This window comes from Cyprinus carpio, chromosome A14, assembly GCF_018340385.1.
Source record: "Cyprinus carpio isolate SPL01 chromosome A14, ASM1834038v1, whole genome shotgun sequence".
Taxonomy (NCBI): Eukaryota; Metazoa; Chordata; class Actinopteri; order Cypriniformes; family Cyprinidae; genus Cyprinus; species Cyprinus carpio.
The window spans coordinates 26,378,430-26,396,323 of NC_056585.1; the positions used below are offsets into that span (position 1 = coordinate 26,378,430).

The 17,894-nt window shown below is 38.9% G+C and overlaps 1 protein-coding gene and 1 non-coding gene across 4 annotated transcripts in view; one reads left to right on the top strand and one right to left on the bottom strand.

Annotated features, from left to right (window-relative positions):
* Nucleotides 1-16,166, top strand: part of fam13b (family with sequence similarity 13 member B) — a 48,048-nt gene extending 31,882 nt beyond the window's left edge. The window contains exons 9-24 of one of the 3 annotated variants that reach the window (XM_042770387.1): nucleotides 1,033-1,152; nucleotides 1,273-1,384; nucleotides 4,071-4,174; nucleotides 5,066-5,120; nucleotides 5,211-5,313; nucleotides 5,985-6,050; nucleotides 7,547-7,757; nucleotides 7,837-7,975; nucleotides 8,934-9,015; nucleotides 9,293-9,442; nucleotides 9,854-10,074; nucleotides 11,254-11,337; nucleotides 11,431-11,526; nucleotides 11,830-12,080; nucleotides 13,037-13,138; nucleotides 14,418-16,166. In XM_042770387.1, the coding sequence (XP_042626321.1) occupies nucleotides 1,033-1,152; nucleotides 1,273-1,384; nucleotides 4,071-4,174; nucleotides 5,066-5,120; nucleotides 5,211-5,313; nucleotides 5,985-6,050; nucleotides 7,547-7,757; nucleotides 7,837-7,975; nucleotides 8,934-9,015; nucleotides 9,293-9,442; nucleotides 9,854-10,074; nucleotides 11,254-11,337; nucleotides 11,431-11,526; nucleotides 11,830-12,080; nucleotides 13,037-13,138; nucleotides 14,418-14,541 (2,020 nt within the window). In that variant the 3' untranslated portion in view covers nucleotides 14,542-16,166. The remainder of the gene's footprint in view (nucleotides 1-1,032; nucleotides 1,153-1,272; nucleotides 1,385-4,070; nucleotides 4,175-5,065; nucleotides 5,121-5,210; nucleotides 5,314-5,984; nucleotides 6,051-7,546; nucleotides 7,758-7,836; nucleotides 7,976-8,933; nucleotides 9,016-9,292; nucleotides 9,443-9,853; nucleotides 10,075-11,253; nucleotides 11,338-11,430; nucleotides 11,527-11,829; nucleotides 12,081-13,036; nucleotides 13,139-14,417) is intronic. The other 2 variants (XM_042770389.1, XM_042770388.1) reach the window with 2 other exon arrangements.
* Nucleotides 16,167-17,821: 1,655 nt separating this feature from the next.
* On the bottom strand, nucleotides 17,822-17,894 carry trnaa-agc. The gene has a single exon. It is a non-coding gene; the product is annotated as a tRNA-Ala (tRNA).

Consider the following 17,894-nt stretch of genomic DNA (forward strand, 5'->3'; position numbering starts at 1 on the left):
CACAGCACAAACAACACCATCTTCTAATGATTACGATTATCAAGTCAACAATTCGATATCACGATGCATCACGATTATATAAAATTTATGTTGCGCATTTTTATTAAATTATATAAGCAGGCTACTTTTTAAAATAATCACAATTTAATAATACATTCTTTAGAACTTAACCTAATAAATATAGCTTCAAAACATGCAAGTAATAAAGGGGGAAAAAGTGCTAAACAAAAAGTACTTTGAGTATCTGAGAGTGCTTTAAGCATCCGAAAGTCAATCATAGTTATGGGTTTTTCTTTTTTTCCTCAGCATTATTGCTGTTTGATTATTACTGATGAGATCGTAAGACAGTGGCAGCTTTAATAGGCTGCATTCAAACTAATGCACAGATCTATTTCCTATTGCTGCACAATTAATCGAATTTCTAATCATGATTACAATTATGGATGCCACAATTACGTAATCATTAAAAGCGGCAAGTAACCGTTCACTTGTTATTCGGTGGGCTTATTAAGATGCGTTTTTTTCTTTCTACATGTTATATTAAGGGGTTTTCCCATTATTTTAGTTTTAGTATAACATTATAATACCATTAATATTTTTTCTTTTTTATAATTTAAATAAGAAACCAATCCGATGTATAGTTGACATTTGAGGCTTAATACTATAGAAAAGCACTAAAAGTTTTTCAGCTTGTTTATTATAATCAATTATGGTCTATTACTGCACCGATGCAGAATCGTCCACGTCCGTATCACGATGCATCGATGCAATGATTAATTTCAACCCCCCTATTGGGTGTCAAAGTACTGAAGGTCTAGTAAGCTCAAAACACTTCTATTTTCAGACACAAGAATCTGAGGTGCTCAGAATGGAGGGTTATTTGTTAGGATGTTGAGCTTGTGGTGAAGACTCCTTGGCTGACCTTGTTGAATCGGTCAACCTGTGATAAATATGGGTACTGCGTGTTCTGGCCTCAATGGGAAGCTTTTTTTGAAGTTGTGTCAGATGGCTTGAATGTGCGTTTATTTGCAGTATAATCCAGAGGAGCATCTGTGCTGCAGTGGAACAGCGCTTATTGGACTTACAGACATCTATTGACAAAGAGCTCGGCAGCTATGAGAGTCAAGTGTTGGACTCCCAACCCCTTCAGGGGTGAGTGTGACAATACACACAGCACATACCAACACCGACCCTGTTATTTATATGAAGCTGAAGTTTGAAAATTTGGCGTAACGTGTATAAACGTGAACCTATATGTATTTTCCTCCACAGAAACAGCCCTATTCAGAAGACACCGGGGTCTGAGGAGCATGAAGATGTGCAGTCTGAATCTGAGACTCTCCCGGAGGTTACAGACGAGGGCCTGCCATCAGAGAACAGCGAGGTTAGCAAATAGGAGGCAATGCTGGGGAGTGACTTGTTACATGTAACAGCATAACGTAATTTAATTATAGAAATGTCATCTGTTACAGTTACTGAGAAAAAATGTGTAATTAAAGTAGTTACTTAGGAAGTGGTAACGATTACAAAGGAGTTACATCTGAATATTTTCACACACATACAGATTTAATTGATTTGTAAATGGCATTGACTGCTCTAAAATATAAGATGCCAATGTTTAGGACACAGAATAGAATGCATGCTTATTCTATTACTGATTTATTTCCTATTTGGGTTTTTGTATATGCTTTATTTTAAGATTAACTTTTTACCAAGGCCTTGTTAGATGCCAGTGTTTCACGTCATTGCTATGCAAAGATTTGATTTCAAAAAAAGTATCATTGTTATTAAACTATGATTTTAAATCTGTGTTTAACCTCAGAATGACCTCAAAGTAAAAAAGAGGTGCCAAAAAGAGGATTTTGGGGTGGCTGTGCTTTAAAATTAAATTATAATCTCAGTTCGAGTGATTAAGGACTTTGAAAAACAGTTGAAAACATTCTATAGAAATTTAGAAAAGTAATCAAATAGTAATCAGTTAAATTAAAAAAGTAATTCAAATAGCTACACTACTTATTAAAATGTAACCTATTACATTTCCAAAATAATCTTCCCAACACTGATAGGGTGTAAAGATTGTCTGGATTATTATTTATTTGATACGACAGAAATAAGAAAGCCAGAGGAACAGGGATTAGACTAATAATTCTCAACCTAGCTAAAAACAACTGAAAATATATATATATTTTCTGTTAAAATTCAACCCCTCAGCAACTTCTTGCTTTCTTTGGAGAACCTGAATTCACACAGCCTTGGAAAACCTGAATATATCATGTAGCCTAATTTTAAAAGTGTGATTTCTAGATTTGAAAAAGTTATGCAAATTAATAAAATCTAAAAAAGAAAAATGTATGAATACAAATACTTACTAGTTATGCTAAGCTCTGAAAACTATTGGAGAGAAATTGCAAGTAAGAAAAAAAATCTTTGTCTTTAGTCATCATCCTGTAAAACACAAACAGCTGGAAGAGTCATGTAGATTGATTGGTTAAAAAGAGCGTGGCTCCCTGAAGTACATTCAGCTCTAAACATTTCTGGAATTCTGAAATGTACTTATTTTCATTTAAATTATTTTAGAATGCATATAGATTATAATACATTTTAAAAACAAAACTAGGGCTAGGGGTCCTTTGAATGTTGTTGTGGACAGTGGGGGGCCTTAGAGTCGAAAAGGTTGAACATCGCTGCATTAGATAATTTCTGTAGTCCACTGTCCTTGAAAATGTTCAGTCTTTCTGCTATCAGCAAGCTCTGTGATACCTCCTCCTCAGCAGAGTGAGAAACAAGGGCCTTTCTGTCAGATAAACAGACCATCATCTGTTCTCAGCAGTCGTCTCCCGCTTAACACCGTGCTGGAGCAAACAAATCATTTCAGATAAAGCACTTTCCTCAAGTAAGCTAATTAAGTAACGAGATGAGGCTGGTTCAGGAGAGGAGCTGATGATAAAGGTTTGTGTCTCTTGACTGTGAGGTGTAATGAAGTGACGAGTGTGTCTGGGGTCCTGATTAACAGTCTCTCTGGGAGGCTTCTCTTCCCTCCACCAAACGTGCCTAAGGTTCTTGTGGCCTGGCCACAGGTTAGGAACATATAAACTGGGTCACCTTCTTTTAATACCCGTCCCTGAGGAATGACAGCGCCTCCTGGTCAACGCAAACACTCCCTCCCTCAGAGAGCCACCCCATTCCTCAATCTTATCAGCTGCTGACCTTGAGACACAATTATCAGTAAACACACACAAGGCCTTGATAGGTTTGAGTGTTCTGATGGCTTTAAGAACATTTGTCTCCAGTGTAATGCCAAAACGTATCATCTTTTTCACTTGTAGGGCCCTGTGATTTCTGCGATGCGGAATACACGGACGGAACCGCGGTATAAAATTAAAATAAAAGTCCGGTTTAATTTAAAGACAAGTTTTTGCAAGAAATGTATTACTATTGTTCAGCTCATGTACATAGCCTACTACTACTAATACTAAAAAGAAACAAACATTATTTTTTTAAGGAATAATCACACCCATGTGATCTTCCATGATTTAATTTTAATAGTAAATCCCCTTTGTTTACCAAAAAATAAAGTTTGCTTAAATTTCAATAATTAAAAGATAAATTAATGTTTTATGCCTTCATCTGATAACCAGAAAAATGTAAATACACAACAGAATTTCTAAGGGGAAAAAAAACAATTCATAAGGTTATTTTAAGAAAAAATTCAATAAATTAAGTTGTTTTTATGCATTTAAATAATTAGACGTGCTAAAACAGTATTAGGTAATAATAAAACATATAGTGAAGAAAAAATAAAAATTTCATAGGTCCCTAAACATGTTATTTTTGTTAAAGTTTTAATAAATTGATGTGAAAATGTATAAGTTTCATGATTTTGATTAATTAGACATGCTTTTTGTTTAATAAAATTTAATTTAACCATTAAAAAGGAGTCGAGAAACATTAAAACGGAATTTGGAAAAAATAAAATGGAATTTGAGGAAAATTAAAACTGATTTCATAGGGCCCTACACTTGTAAGCCTGTCAGTACAATCCCTAGTAATCACTCTCCTTTTCCCCGCAGGAATCTCAAGGCTCTCAGCTCAGCAGCCCTGTCACGGAAGAAAGTTGTGGGATGGACCTTGACACGGAGACTCGTATAGACGCTGAGAATCTCAGCACAGAAAGGTTCGATTGGAAGCATTGAGATGCGATCACAATTAGAGTTTGCACATTTTCGAGAGGAGAAATCCTCTCATTTCATTAGGAATCCATGCATCTGGAATTGAGCCATTCATAATTCTCTCATGCAAATTTCTCTGAAAAATCACCTTTAGGCCTACGTGAATGCAAATGCTTCTAGCTACTTTCAATATCATGTTGTTGCATTCAAGAATGTGCCACAAGTATGCATTGTAGTGCCAAAACTATTATCTTATATAGTCAGTTTTCAGGTTAACTGCGGTCATGGTTTAGTAAATACAATAGCACGCACTGTTCAGTCTGACATGCCTGAATAATATTTTTAGTGGCATGGGCATTTGAGTGGCACAGATAGTTTCCCCCTTGAACGCAGGCATGCAAGAACGCACATTGCGTGAAACGCCACGCTTGAATGCACTGGCAAGGACTTCCGCTGCTAAAAGCCTCCAAGAATAACATTTTACAAGGAACATAAAAAAACTGTTGTTCTTTTAATTGAAAATAATAATAGAAATGTCTAGCTAAAAATAGCTTGTAAATGTCAAATTGTGTTCTTGTAAAAACTTTTGTAAGCCTGTTACACTTTACATCTGATAAGCGAGTGTCCTAGATTCCAGAGTCACAGTCTGTAAGCCTGTATGGGATGTGTGGGTGTGACTAGTAAAGTTTCGATACGCTTTAAGCTGGCCATAGTTTGCCATCCTTGCTGAATTGTCTTCGCTTGTTTTACACCCTTATTAATAGACTTAATATGACTAGGTTCTTTTTTCCAAGCAAGATATTTAAAGAGCTCTATAATTGACATGCGTGAAGGAAACGGATCACACAGTTGTCATCACCTCACTGTGGAGTTCATCTGTTTCCATCTTCACACAGACTGGAGAGCTACCCAGAGTATGAGCAGATGGACCAGGCTGATGTTATCCCCTGTGTGAGTATCTTTGAATAGCACCAGGATTCTGTCTGTTGTTCTACACTGCAAGACTGAAGCATCTAATCAAAGCCCTTCAATGACTCGCAGGAGCCCGGAGACTGTGACCTGAATGCTAATACTGAGTCCAAAGAGCCAGCCAGCGGCCCTCAGTCTTTGACCAGAAGCATTCTCTCAGACAGTGAACAAGAAGGTAACTATTTCTGTTATTATTTCTCTATAAAAGATGATAAGTCACACTGTATGAATTGCTAATGTTTTCTTTGAGCAAAAATTGGTCCCTATGCAAAAAAAAAGAGGCTTTTTCCTGTCTCATTATAATATGACAAAAGAAAAATATTGGTTGATTGATTTAAAAATGTAAAATATAATCCAGTTGCATAAGCTTAGGACAGCATCTGACCAGAGGAAGATATCGAGTGTTTGGGAAACCTTTCTGAAATCAGTCATTATTTCTGCAGTCCAGTTTGGTTCAAATTGTGACGAAGAAAGCACACACTTAATATTCACACTTAATATGGGATGTGATTTATACAGAGGCTGAATGGTTACTACCCTTTGAGACTCAAGAGAGATTCATTTTAATAGACTACAGAGCTAAAATAGGCTAAATAAGTAAACCATTATTATACATAAACCACCAACATACACAGTTCTGTTTTCTCATGTACACAGCATTACGTGTTTGTGTGTGTGTGTCATATATGTGTAGATGTGTGTGTGTGTGTGTGTGTGTGTGTGAGAGAGAGAGGCTCATAGCTCACTGCACTCTTCCTTGCTATCTCTCTCTCTCTCTCTCTCTCTCTCTCTCTCTCTCTCTCTCTCTCTCTCTCTCTCTCTCTCTCTCCGCCCATGCCTGGTCAGCATCATGCCCCATCAATTTCCCACCCATTGACTTCACATGTATGCACCTGCAGAGAGAAGGGAGCGGTAAGTAGCATCCCCACAGCCTTCCCCTGCTCGTCCTTTGACCCGCTGCTCCTCTCAGGCTGTTTTCACATTTGTTTCGAACCCTAGTTTGACACTGTCCCCTCCCCTTTCCCTCACCGCCACCTTCTCACGCTGGCTTATTTTGACCTCGAACGACGGTACGCTTTCAGCATCTACCACAGAGTTCCACTGTGAATAGGCACTAAAAATGTAAAGCATTTTTGGCTTGATTTTTATTTATTATTCCTCCCAAACTACACCCAGAACAACACTTTTGGATGCATTATTGCTTGCCAAATGCGATTCTTCCAAGTCAAGTACCAATTTGGAAGCCCAAATGGAAATGAGCCTTTTCTGAATTTTTCCACCTTGATTTTAGTGGGAAATTGTGGAATTTCGCAGAAGGGATTTAAGTATGATAATGCATATTGAACGAAAGTAAGAGTATTGCACTTACTGGTAGTTGACTTGTACAAAAGCAATTTACTTCTGCAAAATTAGGACGGATTGCTTTCATACAAATGGCCTGTTCAAATAAAGGACGATAACTATAAAGTTTTAGTAATCGTAGTAGTTCACGGCTATAACAATAATGACAGAGGAACCAATATAGTCGGAATCACAACTATATTGCAAGAGCTTAAGCATTTAAACCAGCAGGAGACAACAAAATTACAGTGTGCTTATAATAAACAGAACGTTATCATCCATTGATGTGGACACTAACGTAGTTATAATTGTTATAGCTGTCTTTATAAGTATCATTTTGGTTTGCAATCCCCATAAATTCACTGTTCCCCTGTTATTCACTCCAACCGAATTCACTTCTGACGTCAAATGGACTGAAAACACCTTCAGTTTCAGACTCTGACTAACCCTTCGGCTCCTCACATGCACCCAGTTGGTCCTGCTGACTCCCATTATTTACCATCTGCCATCAGCAAATGCATCAGCTTTCTCCTAATCGCCCACCATGTCAGACATCTAGGCAGTGCACATTTGATCGGCTAAGTTTCCATAGCAGGCCCCGGTCCAGTACATTCTCTGCCCTCTCGGCTCAACGTGACTTCTGCTCTGAGCATGATTCCTGGCATCAAGCACGATAAACAATGGCGGCTGTCATTGCGGATGTTGCAGCAATGAAGCTCTTTAAATACTTTGGCTTCAGAATCTGTGTGTGAATACTTGCCTGAGCGGATGACATTCAACTGTGCACTATTACCCAGAAGAGTCACCCACCGAATAACACAGTGCTCGTCCATTTCCACGAAGCGATCCGAGAAAGTCTTGTTTTTTTATGTGCTGTGTGCTCACTCACTGTGTCAGAGCAGCTCTGACCTCTGCGCACCCATTTAGAGTTTGGGTTTATATCACAAAGCAGCCCAGGCCTGTTGTGAACTTCTAACTCTGGATTGAAGTGTTTGCGATTAAACTATTGAGTTATGGTGATGATATTGGTTTTTATGGCAGTGTATGTGTCTGTGTATCTTTGGCAGACCCTGTGCCAGTGTTCATGTCATGGCAAGAGGAGACCGAGTCAGGGGAGGCCCAACTGTCACCGCTGGCAGGCCGCATGATGCCCCCACCTCTAGAAGAAGATACTCAGCCGCTACTGGCCCGGCGGTTTCTGGAATTTGGCCACAGTCAGCGGTTCTTGCAGCAGGACCACGATGCTACATCCTCCACCAAAGCTTTGCCCTGTGGGAGGTGAGCAGAGGGACCACAGACTCTTATTAATGCTCAGAATCACTGACAGCCAAACTCATGCTTGTGTCACGTCTCTCAGGCCTCGCCGTGCTTCCCTCACTTCCAAAGACACTCTGAAGGGAGACACCGTTTCCCAACAGTTCACCAAGAAACTCCAGAACCTCAAGAAGAAGATCAAGCAGTTTGAGGAACAGTTTGAAAAAGAGAGAAACTACAAGGTTAGAATGATTATGCACCACTGGTCAAATGTTTTAGATCGGTGAGATGTTTTTGAAGTTGTCTTTTTTTGCTCACGAAGGGTGCATTTATTTGATTCAAAATGCAGCTAAGACAGTAATATATTTTTACAATTTAAAAGACTGTTTTCTATTTGAATATAGTTTAAACTGTAATTTATTTCTGTGATGCAAAGCTGTATTTTCAGCATCATTACTCCAGTCTTCAGTGTCACATGATCCTTCAGAAATCATTCTAAGATGCTGATTTGCTGCTCAAGAAACATTAATTATTATTATCAGTTGAAAACAGTTGTGTACAATTTTCTTCAGGATTATTTGATGCATAGAACAGCATTTAGCTGAAATAGAAAGCATTGGTAACATTATAAAGTCTTTGAAGTAAAAAGTACCCCCCCAAAAATAACAAACAAAAAAAGCTTTCCATTTAAGATAAATGCTGTTCTTTTGAACTTTCTATTCATCAAAGAATGGTGAAGAAATTGTACACAACTGTTTTCAACATTGATAGTTATAATAAATGCTTCCTGAGCAGTAAATCAGCATATTAGAATGATTTCTGAAGATCATGTGACACTGAAGACTGGAGTAATGATGCTGAAAATACAGCTTTGATCACAGAAATAAATTACAGTTTAATATACATTCAAATAGAAAAGTTATTTTAATTTGTAATAACATTACAATATTACTGCTTTTACTATATTTTGGATCAAATAAATGCAGCCTTGGTGAGCAGAAGAGATTTCTAAAACATTCTAAAACTTTTGACCTGCAACACTATATTTCTCAGAGCACCCTACATAGCAACATGCTAATAACCATTTAGAACACTCTAGCAACCATAAAGCAAAACCTTTGCATTGTGACAAATGGCAAAATCCAGTGTACATCTATGCACATTCTCAGTTAAACTGATATCACTGTTTGTCGTTTGCAGCCGTCTCACGCTGAAAAGGCCGCTGATCCAAAGGTGCTGAAGTGGATGACTGACCTCACCAAAATCCGCAAGCAGCTCAAAGGTGAGAGAGGTGTTTCTGATAGTCAGTGTCATATGTTATTGGGCATGTTTCTTGGTCCGGGCGTGCCTGGAGAAGTGCACCTTACACTGCATGTCTGTAGAGGCGCTGGGGCTCTCTCTCATGGGACCACCCTCATACTCTACCGGAGAGCCGTGTGTTTGGCCCCCCTCACTTCCCATCATCCATTTCCATTTGATGCCCCCCATCAGAGGTGCACTGTCGTATAAAGTCTCTCTTTCTCTTTAACTAAATCTACTCGGACGGCCCGCCTCGGCAGGACGACAGCACCTCTTACCCAAAGGTTCCCTGAGGCACCAGGCCGTGCTTCAGTCATACAGACGCCACTCGTCCTCTTCCTCCGCCCCGAACACACCCCATTTTACACTGTCACGCCCCCTCAATGCCTCTAGACAGGCGCCCCACTTCTGTAAGTACACTTAAGCAGCAGTAAGTAGACTTGAGTTTGACACTCTCTCCTCTCTCTCTGACTCTCTGACCGCAGTCTCACAGACACTTTCCCCCTACGGGACGCTCTCAGCCACGTGTCTCAGCTTCTTTAATCATCTAAAGTGTATGTTTATGAGGAAGGGCTCACAGGCTGTTCTCAGTCGCCGAGCCGGTGTTTCCAAAATGCTTCTTTGACCCTCTGATAGTGCACTTGGTGAGGTCGTCAGTGCACTACTGATGGACTGTTTCGTAGTTCGTGGCGATGCTGAGCGTGGTCGATCACTGACCTTGTATTTTGGTTGGTGTGGTCTGCTCCCTCCTAAATGTCCGCAGCGACCAGCAAACCTTCTGGCCTCTTAAATCGGTCTTTCTTTCTGTCTCTCTCACCCAGATGCCAAACACAAGGCTGAGAGTGAGCTGACGCCGCAGACGCGTCCACGCAGTAACACTCTCCCCAAGAGCTTTGGATCCACACTGGATCAGTCGGCTCACGGGGACGCCGTGGAGAGTGAGGCACGGGGTCACCGGCCCACAAGAGAAGAGACGCTGGAGCTCATTCAGCACTGCATCCAAACCAAGAGAGCCGAGGACGGCTGGCCAGAGGACGTCAGAGTGAGTTTGCAGCTTTGATGTATTACGAACTGATATAATCTCAGTAGTTGTCAAGAAGTTAGGTTTGTAACATCTAATGGCTAGAATGCATTACGTGAGCTGTGCACAGATTTAGGACAAGGCAGCGCTAGTTTAAAGTCAGAGCTGGTCTATAGTTTTTGGGCTGCAGGTGTTGACAAATTTCATAAACTAAATTAATAGTATGTAATGGGCACAGACTCCAATTTTAGCTTCAGACCATGATTCAGTCCAGTTCGTTGTTTTCAGTCCAAAGATTTTTGATGTTTTTTCAAATAAGTTTCTTCTGCTCATCAAGGCTTCAATTTTTTAATTAAAAATACAGAAAAAGCAGTAATATTGTGAAATGTTATTGCGATTTAAAATAATAGTTTTCTGTTTTAATATACTTTAAATTGTAATTTATTCCTGTTATCAAAGCTGAATTTTCAGCATCATTACTCCAGTCTCCAGTGACACATGATCTTCAGAAATCATTCTGATATACTGATTTATTATTATTATTATTATAAATGTTGGAAACAGTTGTTCTGCTTGAAATTTTTTTGGAACCTATCACATTTTTCAGGATTCTTTGATGAATAAAAGTTCATAAGAACAGCATTTATTCAAAATAGAAATCATGTATAACAAACAATATACAGCTTTACTACCCCTTTTTGTCAATTTAACACATCCTTGCTGAATAAAAGCATTCATTTCTTTCAAAAAAAGAAAGAATACAAATTTTACTGACCCCAAACTTTTGAGCAGTAGTGTATATTACTAGAAAAGTTTTCTATTTTAAATAATTGCTGTACTATTAAACTTTTTATTCATCAAAGAAATTAGAAATTAAGCAGCACTGTTTCCAACATTGACAACAAATCAGCATATTAGAATGATTTCTGAAGGATCATGTGACACTGAAGACTGGAGTAATGATGCTGAAAATACAGCTGTGCATCACAGGAATAAATAATATTTTAATGAATATTAAAATAGAAAACCGTTATTCTAAATTGTAATAATATTTCACAATATTACAGTTTTTTTTCTGCGTTTTTGATCAAATAAATCCAGCCTTGATGAGCATAAGAGAACTCTTTAATAAACATTAAAAGTCATGTAGTTTATCCAGTCGTGATCTAATTTGATAAGTTAATATGTTGCTCTTTACAGAAAATGACAAAGGAGCAGCTTGCCAGTGAGAAAACACTACTGCAGAAGAACCTTCTGTACTATGAGGGAATTCATGGGCGCCCTGTAAGTGTCTCTCTCTCTTACACACACACACACACACACACAAGAAAACTTCCTTGAGTATGCAGTGCTCTGACAAAGGTGTCTTCCTCGCAGGTGACCCGAGAGGAGCGCTTGATTGTGAAACCCTTGTATGACAGATATCGGCTGGTCAAGCAGATGCTCACCCGTGTCAGCATCACCCCTATCATAGTAAGACGCCCTGTTCCACTTCTTTTTTTTTTTTTAGCGCTCCCACATTAGCCTTTTGGGTATTTGGTGTTATGAATAATTTATAATTAATGTTTGCAATCTGAAACCTGAAAAGTCTGCCGTTTATAATTAATGCATATTCTAAGTGGGTGAGATATGATAGGATAGAGGAATGAAAGTTGACACTGCTTTCTAGAGCTGAAATCAGATCTGGTGTGGTTTTAGGATTGAATGGTACGCTGGCTAGACGTTTAGCACAGAGGAAGCAGAATAACTAGGCTCTCCTCTCTCCCTCTCGCACAGGTTTCTCCCTCCAGCAAACGGCGTAATCAGATGCTACAGCCCATCATCGAGGGCGAAACTGCCCACTTCTGTGGTGAGATCGAAGAAGAGGAGGAGGAGGAGGGCAGGGGCCAGCAGGAACATGTAGAGATGCAGAGCGAGGGTTCGGAAATCATCATGGACCCAGTAGCCCAGCCCACTCAGGAGAACGTCCTCAGCTCTGGGAAGCTCAATCTCGATCTGCGTCTGTCCAGTTCCAACGCCGCCTCCATGTGAGTGTGGACCAGAAAATCCAAGTTGATCCAAACTGAACAGTATGGAGGATTTAAAGGAACAGTTCACCCAAATATTAAAATTTACTCACCCTCAGGCCATTTAAGATGAGTTTCTTCATTGTAACAGTACTGGAGAAATGTAGCATTGCATCGGTGTCTCAGCAATGGATGCTCTGGAGTGAATGGGTGCCGTCAGAATGAGAGTCCAAACAGCTGATAAAAACATCACAATAATCCACACCACTCCAGTCCATCAGTTAATATGTTGTGAAGTGAAAAGCTTCTGACGGCACCCATTCACTGCAGAGCATCCGTTGGTGAGCAAGTGATGCAATGCTACATTCCTCCAACTCTGTTCCAAAACAAACTCCTCTATGTCTTTCAGCATGTTTTCATTCTTTGATGAACTATTCCTTTAAATCTGAAGCAATGTTGAAGGCCTCGGTCTGGAAATACCCAGCAGGTCTCGGGCTGAAAGTGTAACCTACACTGGCAGAATTAATGAGACCTGGATTTCTACACCTTGATTTATGTGCATGCGTGTCTACACACATAGTTCCACACTTTGTGGGGTAGGAGCATCAATCGGCTCACGCTCTCATCATGAGGTCTATTAATAGAGCTTGGCAGAGACCTGTAAATCTGCAGGAGTCAGTGGCCTGAAAGTCTCCAGCTGGATCAAGTGTAATCCTGTATAAAGGAAAACAGCTGTACAAGCAGCCAGATCTAAGTCTCACGTACTGTATTGGGTGCCGCCGAGATCCATGTCACCTTGTTACTAACTTTTACCGACCCGAGTTAACCTCAGAGCCGTGCTCTTGTCATGCGCCGTTCACAGCTTGCTTCTCGCTTAGGAGTGTTTTGAGTATACAGATTTCTGTTGCTGTAGTATCAGGAGAGTTACAGCTCCATACATGGAAACCCAGCAGTTTAACCCCACCTGTGTCCCACAGGCCCGAGCTCCTGGAGCAGCTGTGGAAGGCCAGAGCAGAGAAGAAGAAACTGAGGAGGACCATCAGAGAGTTTGAAGATGAGTTCTACCAACAGAATGGCAGGTAGGCCTTCCACGTTCATTTCATCCGAGCGCGCAGAGACGTGTTCTTGAGATCCAGCACACTAGACGGAAGCCAGCGTTGGGCGATATACTGCCGGAATTGGTAGATCAGTAGAAATGTGTGATGTTTTCAAGCAGAGAACATGAAGTTCTTGTTCTAAAGCACAGAACTGTCCAACGTGATAAGCCCCGCCTCTTATTGTCTGTATCGTACTTTCCTATGAGGTCATCAGATTGAGTGAATTACTATAGAATTGATGCCCGATAGATAGATAGATAGATAGATAGATAGATAGATAGATAGATAGATAGATAGATAGATAGATAGATAGATAGATAGATAGATAGATAGATAGATAGATAGATAGATAGATAGATAGATAGATAGATAGATAGATAGATAGATAGAAGTCTCTTATGCTCATCAAGGCTGCATTTATTTGATCAAAAATACAGAAAAAATAAAAAACTTGTGTGAAATATTGTTACAATGTAACATGTATTAATATACATTAAAATCTAATTTATTCCTATGATGCAACAATTCTATTCATTAAAAAAAAAAAACGGGAAAAAAAATGTTTCCATAACAATATGAAACAATATCTGTTTTTAGCATTAAAAATAAATGTTTCTTGAGCAGCATATTAGAATGATTTCTGAAGATCATGTGACACTTAAGACTGGAGTAATGATGCTGAAAATACAGCGCTGCATCTCAGAAATAAATTACATTTTAAACTATATTCAAACAGAAAAACAGTCATTTTAAGTGTTTAATTTATTGTAATAATTTACAATAATTTTTACTGTACTTCTACTGTATTACTCCATCTCTTTAAACCAGGATTTTTTTAAATATTCTGATTAAAGATATTTTGCTTATATTGCCTTGATTTAAAATTAATCACAGCGGCGTTGTAGAACAGAAATCTTTTTTTTTTTTTTTATGTTTTTAACACCCTGGCTTGTCATTGCATGTTTTTATTTTAACAGCTTGTTGTAATTTTTTTGATGATGTGTTGCATAATCAGACACTGAGTGTTAAGAGCTTCCTCTGACATTGTACCAGACAAATGTTACAGTTGCTATGTAAACACTTAGTACACTTATACAACTGACATTGATCTACTGTAGAACAACCGTTAACTTGGCGCTGTCCTATTGCACGCTCCATAATGCAAAGAAATCCACCTGACATGACCATAAATGCATCATGTTTTATGTTTATCATATCAGCATTGTTCTCATAACAAAAAATATTTTTTTATCCCCCTCAGGAATGTTCAGAAGGAAGACCGCGTGCCTATGATGGACGAATACAAGGAGTACAAGCGCATTAAAGCCAAACTGCGGCTTCTGGAGGTCCTCATCAGCAAGCAGGATTCATCCAAGTCCATCTGAAGCGCCCCGTTCCAGGAGCCTGCACCATCTCAAGATCAACGTCAACAGCCGTCCCCCTTCACTCAACCACTGGAGGAGAAGAAGAAGAAACACCTGTCCTCTGTCATCTGTCAGGAAGAACGGAGTTCCCTTGAGTTTGATATTCAGACTTTTGTCTTTCTTTTCCACGAGCTTTCTCATACTGAGAATCGTGCTGCGTTGAGTGATCGCATCAGTTCTACATATATATATATGGACATCAAGCACTGAACTCTTCCTCAGACCACACCGATGGTCATCATATTTCAACACCCACATCACACTCCTCCTCGCCCTAATTCATGCTCTTAGAGGGTGTGATTTGGGTCCTATGTATGTATACTTGTACAAACTATACTATTCTGTATGTAGACTTAAATATTTCAGTGTTTTTCTTGATTTCAATGTATTGGCACAGTGAATTATCGAGTGCTTTTTTTTTTTTTTACATTTATTTTTGCCCCTGAGCTTTCGGTTACAAATCAGAGGACTCTTGTATCAAGCTGGTGCTCTTTTTTTTTTCTTTTTTTCTTTTTTTTGTATGTGTGTGTGTATGTAATGACACTTGCATCATCTGATCAGACTGAAAAAAGCTACTCCAGCTGGACTGTCACAAACTCTTCCTGATTCATATGTAAATGACACATAGCTGTATGTCCGCATTCACATCTGACTGACGATGATGATGATGTAATGAAAGTGAATATATATGCCAAACTGATACGTTAAATCACAGTGGTACATATTAGATCATTTCTGATGCTATAGTTAGTATAAATAGATGGAGTTTGTTATTTTGTATGTTAATGTCTCACCTCTAGACTCTTGGTTTGCCAGTGTGTACACATTCAACTTCAGTCTCAAAGCATCCGGTCGTGACCAATAATGCTGTTAGTTAGGAGAACGTGATAATTAGATGACCCTGACTCACTTTTCAGCATATCTTCTGATCCGTCATAGTCGCTTTTCAGCAGCCGGCTCATATCGTGACAGTATCAGCTTTGATACGTGCTGCTGGCATTGAGCTGAACTGATGATCAAGTCTTATCGGAGAGATAGCGAAGGAAGGATGCGAGGATGGCGAGTTCCGCGGGTCGTCCGAGGTCAGATGAGCATTTTGTGGCCGAGGTGGTCAAGTGTTTGATACAGTGGTGAGTCGTGACAGATGAAGGAGGTGATGGAGATTATTTGCACAGCATTCTGGGAATGCAGTCTGTTATGTTTGTTCCAGTTGTTTCTCGTTTACTCAAGCACTACTTGCACGTGAATGCTGCGAGTGCAGGTTGTTATCGGACGTGTTCTGGCCCATCTATCACTGTGTGGTGGTGTCCTTTTTTACGACCATTATTTTGTACTCTGGTTTTTTTATCGTCTCACTTTCTGCTGTTCAGCTTTTTGCTGTGGTTGTTCCTCTGTATTAGTGAAGCCCCTGCTTTGTCCTGTTTTGTATAAGCTTGTCAGTAGTAGGTTTGCATGGCAGAAATTTGTATTTCTATTTTTGTGCCATGAAAATAAAGCAATAAATAAGCACCGGGGCCTGTATCAGTGGAATGAGAGCCCTCCTCTATCCAGTATGTGCATTTTAAATAAACGTCTTGTGAGAATTATTACCTGTTGTTCATGCCTTATTGTGCCTGTAGGAGTACTCCAAATATATATATATATATATATATATATATATATATATTATATATATATATATATATAAATACCATAAAGAAACCACAGAAGTAGTACATAACAAAGAATCCATTGTCAATAGTGTAAATGCATGAAGCACGGCTCACACAGAAGTAACTTTCAGACAAAGATCAATGCAGCAATCTGTGTGACTGACTTGAACACAGTGGGAAATCTTTTGTCCTCACAAAAATTCCTAATGGACTGCGTCTGTAAAAATTCACTAGATGGTAAATGTTGCTTGATTTTGCAAGGTTTTTTTGGTTTGTTTTTTTACTATAATAAAGCATAAAAATACCATTTGTTTGCCGATATTTAGGAAACATGCTAAGTTCACATACTTGTTTCTCTGAAAAACAACACTACAGTCAGTTATTCTACTTCGAAATGTGCGTCCAGTGTCAGAATGTCTGTTTTTGCTTTGGTCTGTGACTCCTCCCACTGCCAGTTTACTCAGTGACTCCGCCCACTGCTCATTCCACTGCCATATACTGCAACCTTACTTTGTTAATTAGTTATATTATAGTGTTTAATGCACTTTAAGTGTGTCGCATATGCACTCTTCTATGACATTGTTAAGTATAAATAGTGTGAATAATGTTCACTGAAAATTACAACAAAAAGTGCACCAGATTTTGCACTAGTATAGGCTAGGGCTGGGCGATATAGCTAAAAAATGTATCAGTGATATAATGTTTCATATCGTTTGGTATCGATAATTATTGAAATTTTTTATAACCTTTTTTAAAACAAAGAGCAATAGATTTTTTTTATTTATTTTTTTACATTTAATCAGTGTTCTTAAATTTATTGAGACAAACAACAAATATATATATATATATATATTTGTTTGTTTGTTTTAACAGTCAAACACAAAAATCTCTCATTTCTAATGTTTTAAATGCAGATTAAATAGGTTAAACTTTTGGCTTGTTTCCCGAGGGCGCAATGAGCAAAACAATGCAGCGCATTAAATTATCAACACAAGGAAATAACTGTCTATAAAAAAAAAAAACTAACTAAACTAACTCGTATAAATCAAATATTATTTTGTAAATTGCATAAACAGTTATGAACAAAACAGCATCACGTATTTATGCATCGCTTAATAAAAAGAACCTGTATCATTTGCCAGATCATAAACATAAGATTTTGGTTAGTGTTGGTTAGCTTTCGATCGCTTTTCTGCAGCGATTTCATGACAAAACCAGCATTACTGTCGGACCAAACACCTCTGACGCGAGCAGCAAAGACATCTAAACACAATTCAAACAAAGCGAGCACGCGTTTATTCCTTCCTTCCTCAGCGATCACTAGCGAACAAACCCGCCTCACAGGAGCAGCGATCTGGCCGCTGATTGGCTCGCTCAGAAGCCCCTGCGTGTAGCGATTGGTTGGTTTGATTCCAAGTACGTAGTAACAGGAAAAGGCGTGTAAACATCGTTAAAAATAACTAATTTTAATGCTCGTCGAGTATCTACGATTTTATATTTTTGGAAAATTTTAAATGTATAATTCAGTGCGAGTATATACCTTTTATATTTCCATTGAACTCCTTCATAATTCGCGGTTTGAAAAAATTTGGAGGATGCGGGCATCGATCCCGCTACCTCTCGCATGCTAAGCGAGCGCTCTACCATCTGAGCTAATCCCCC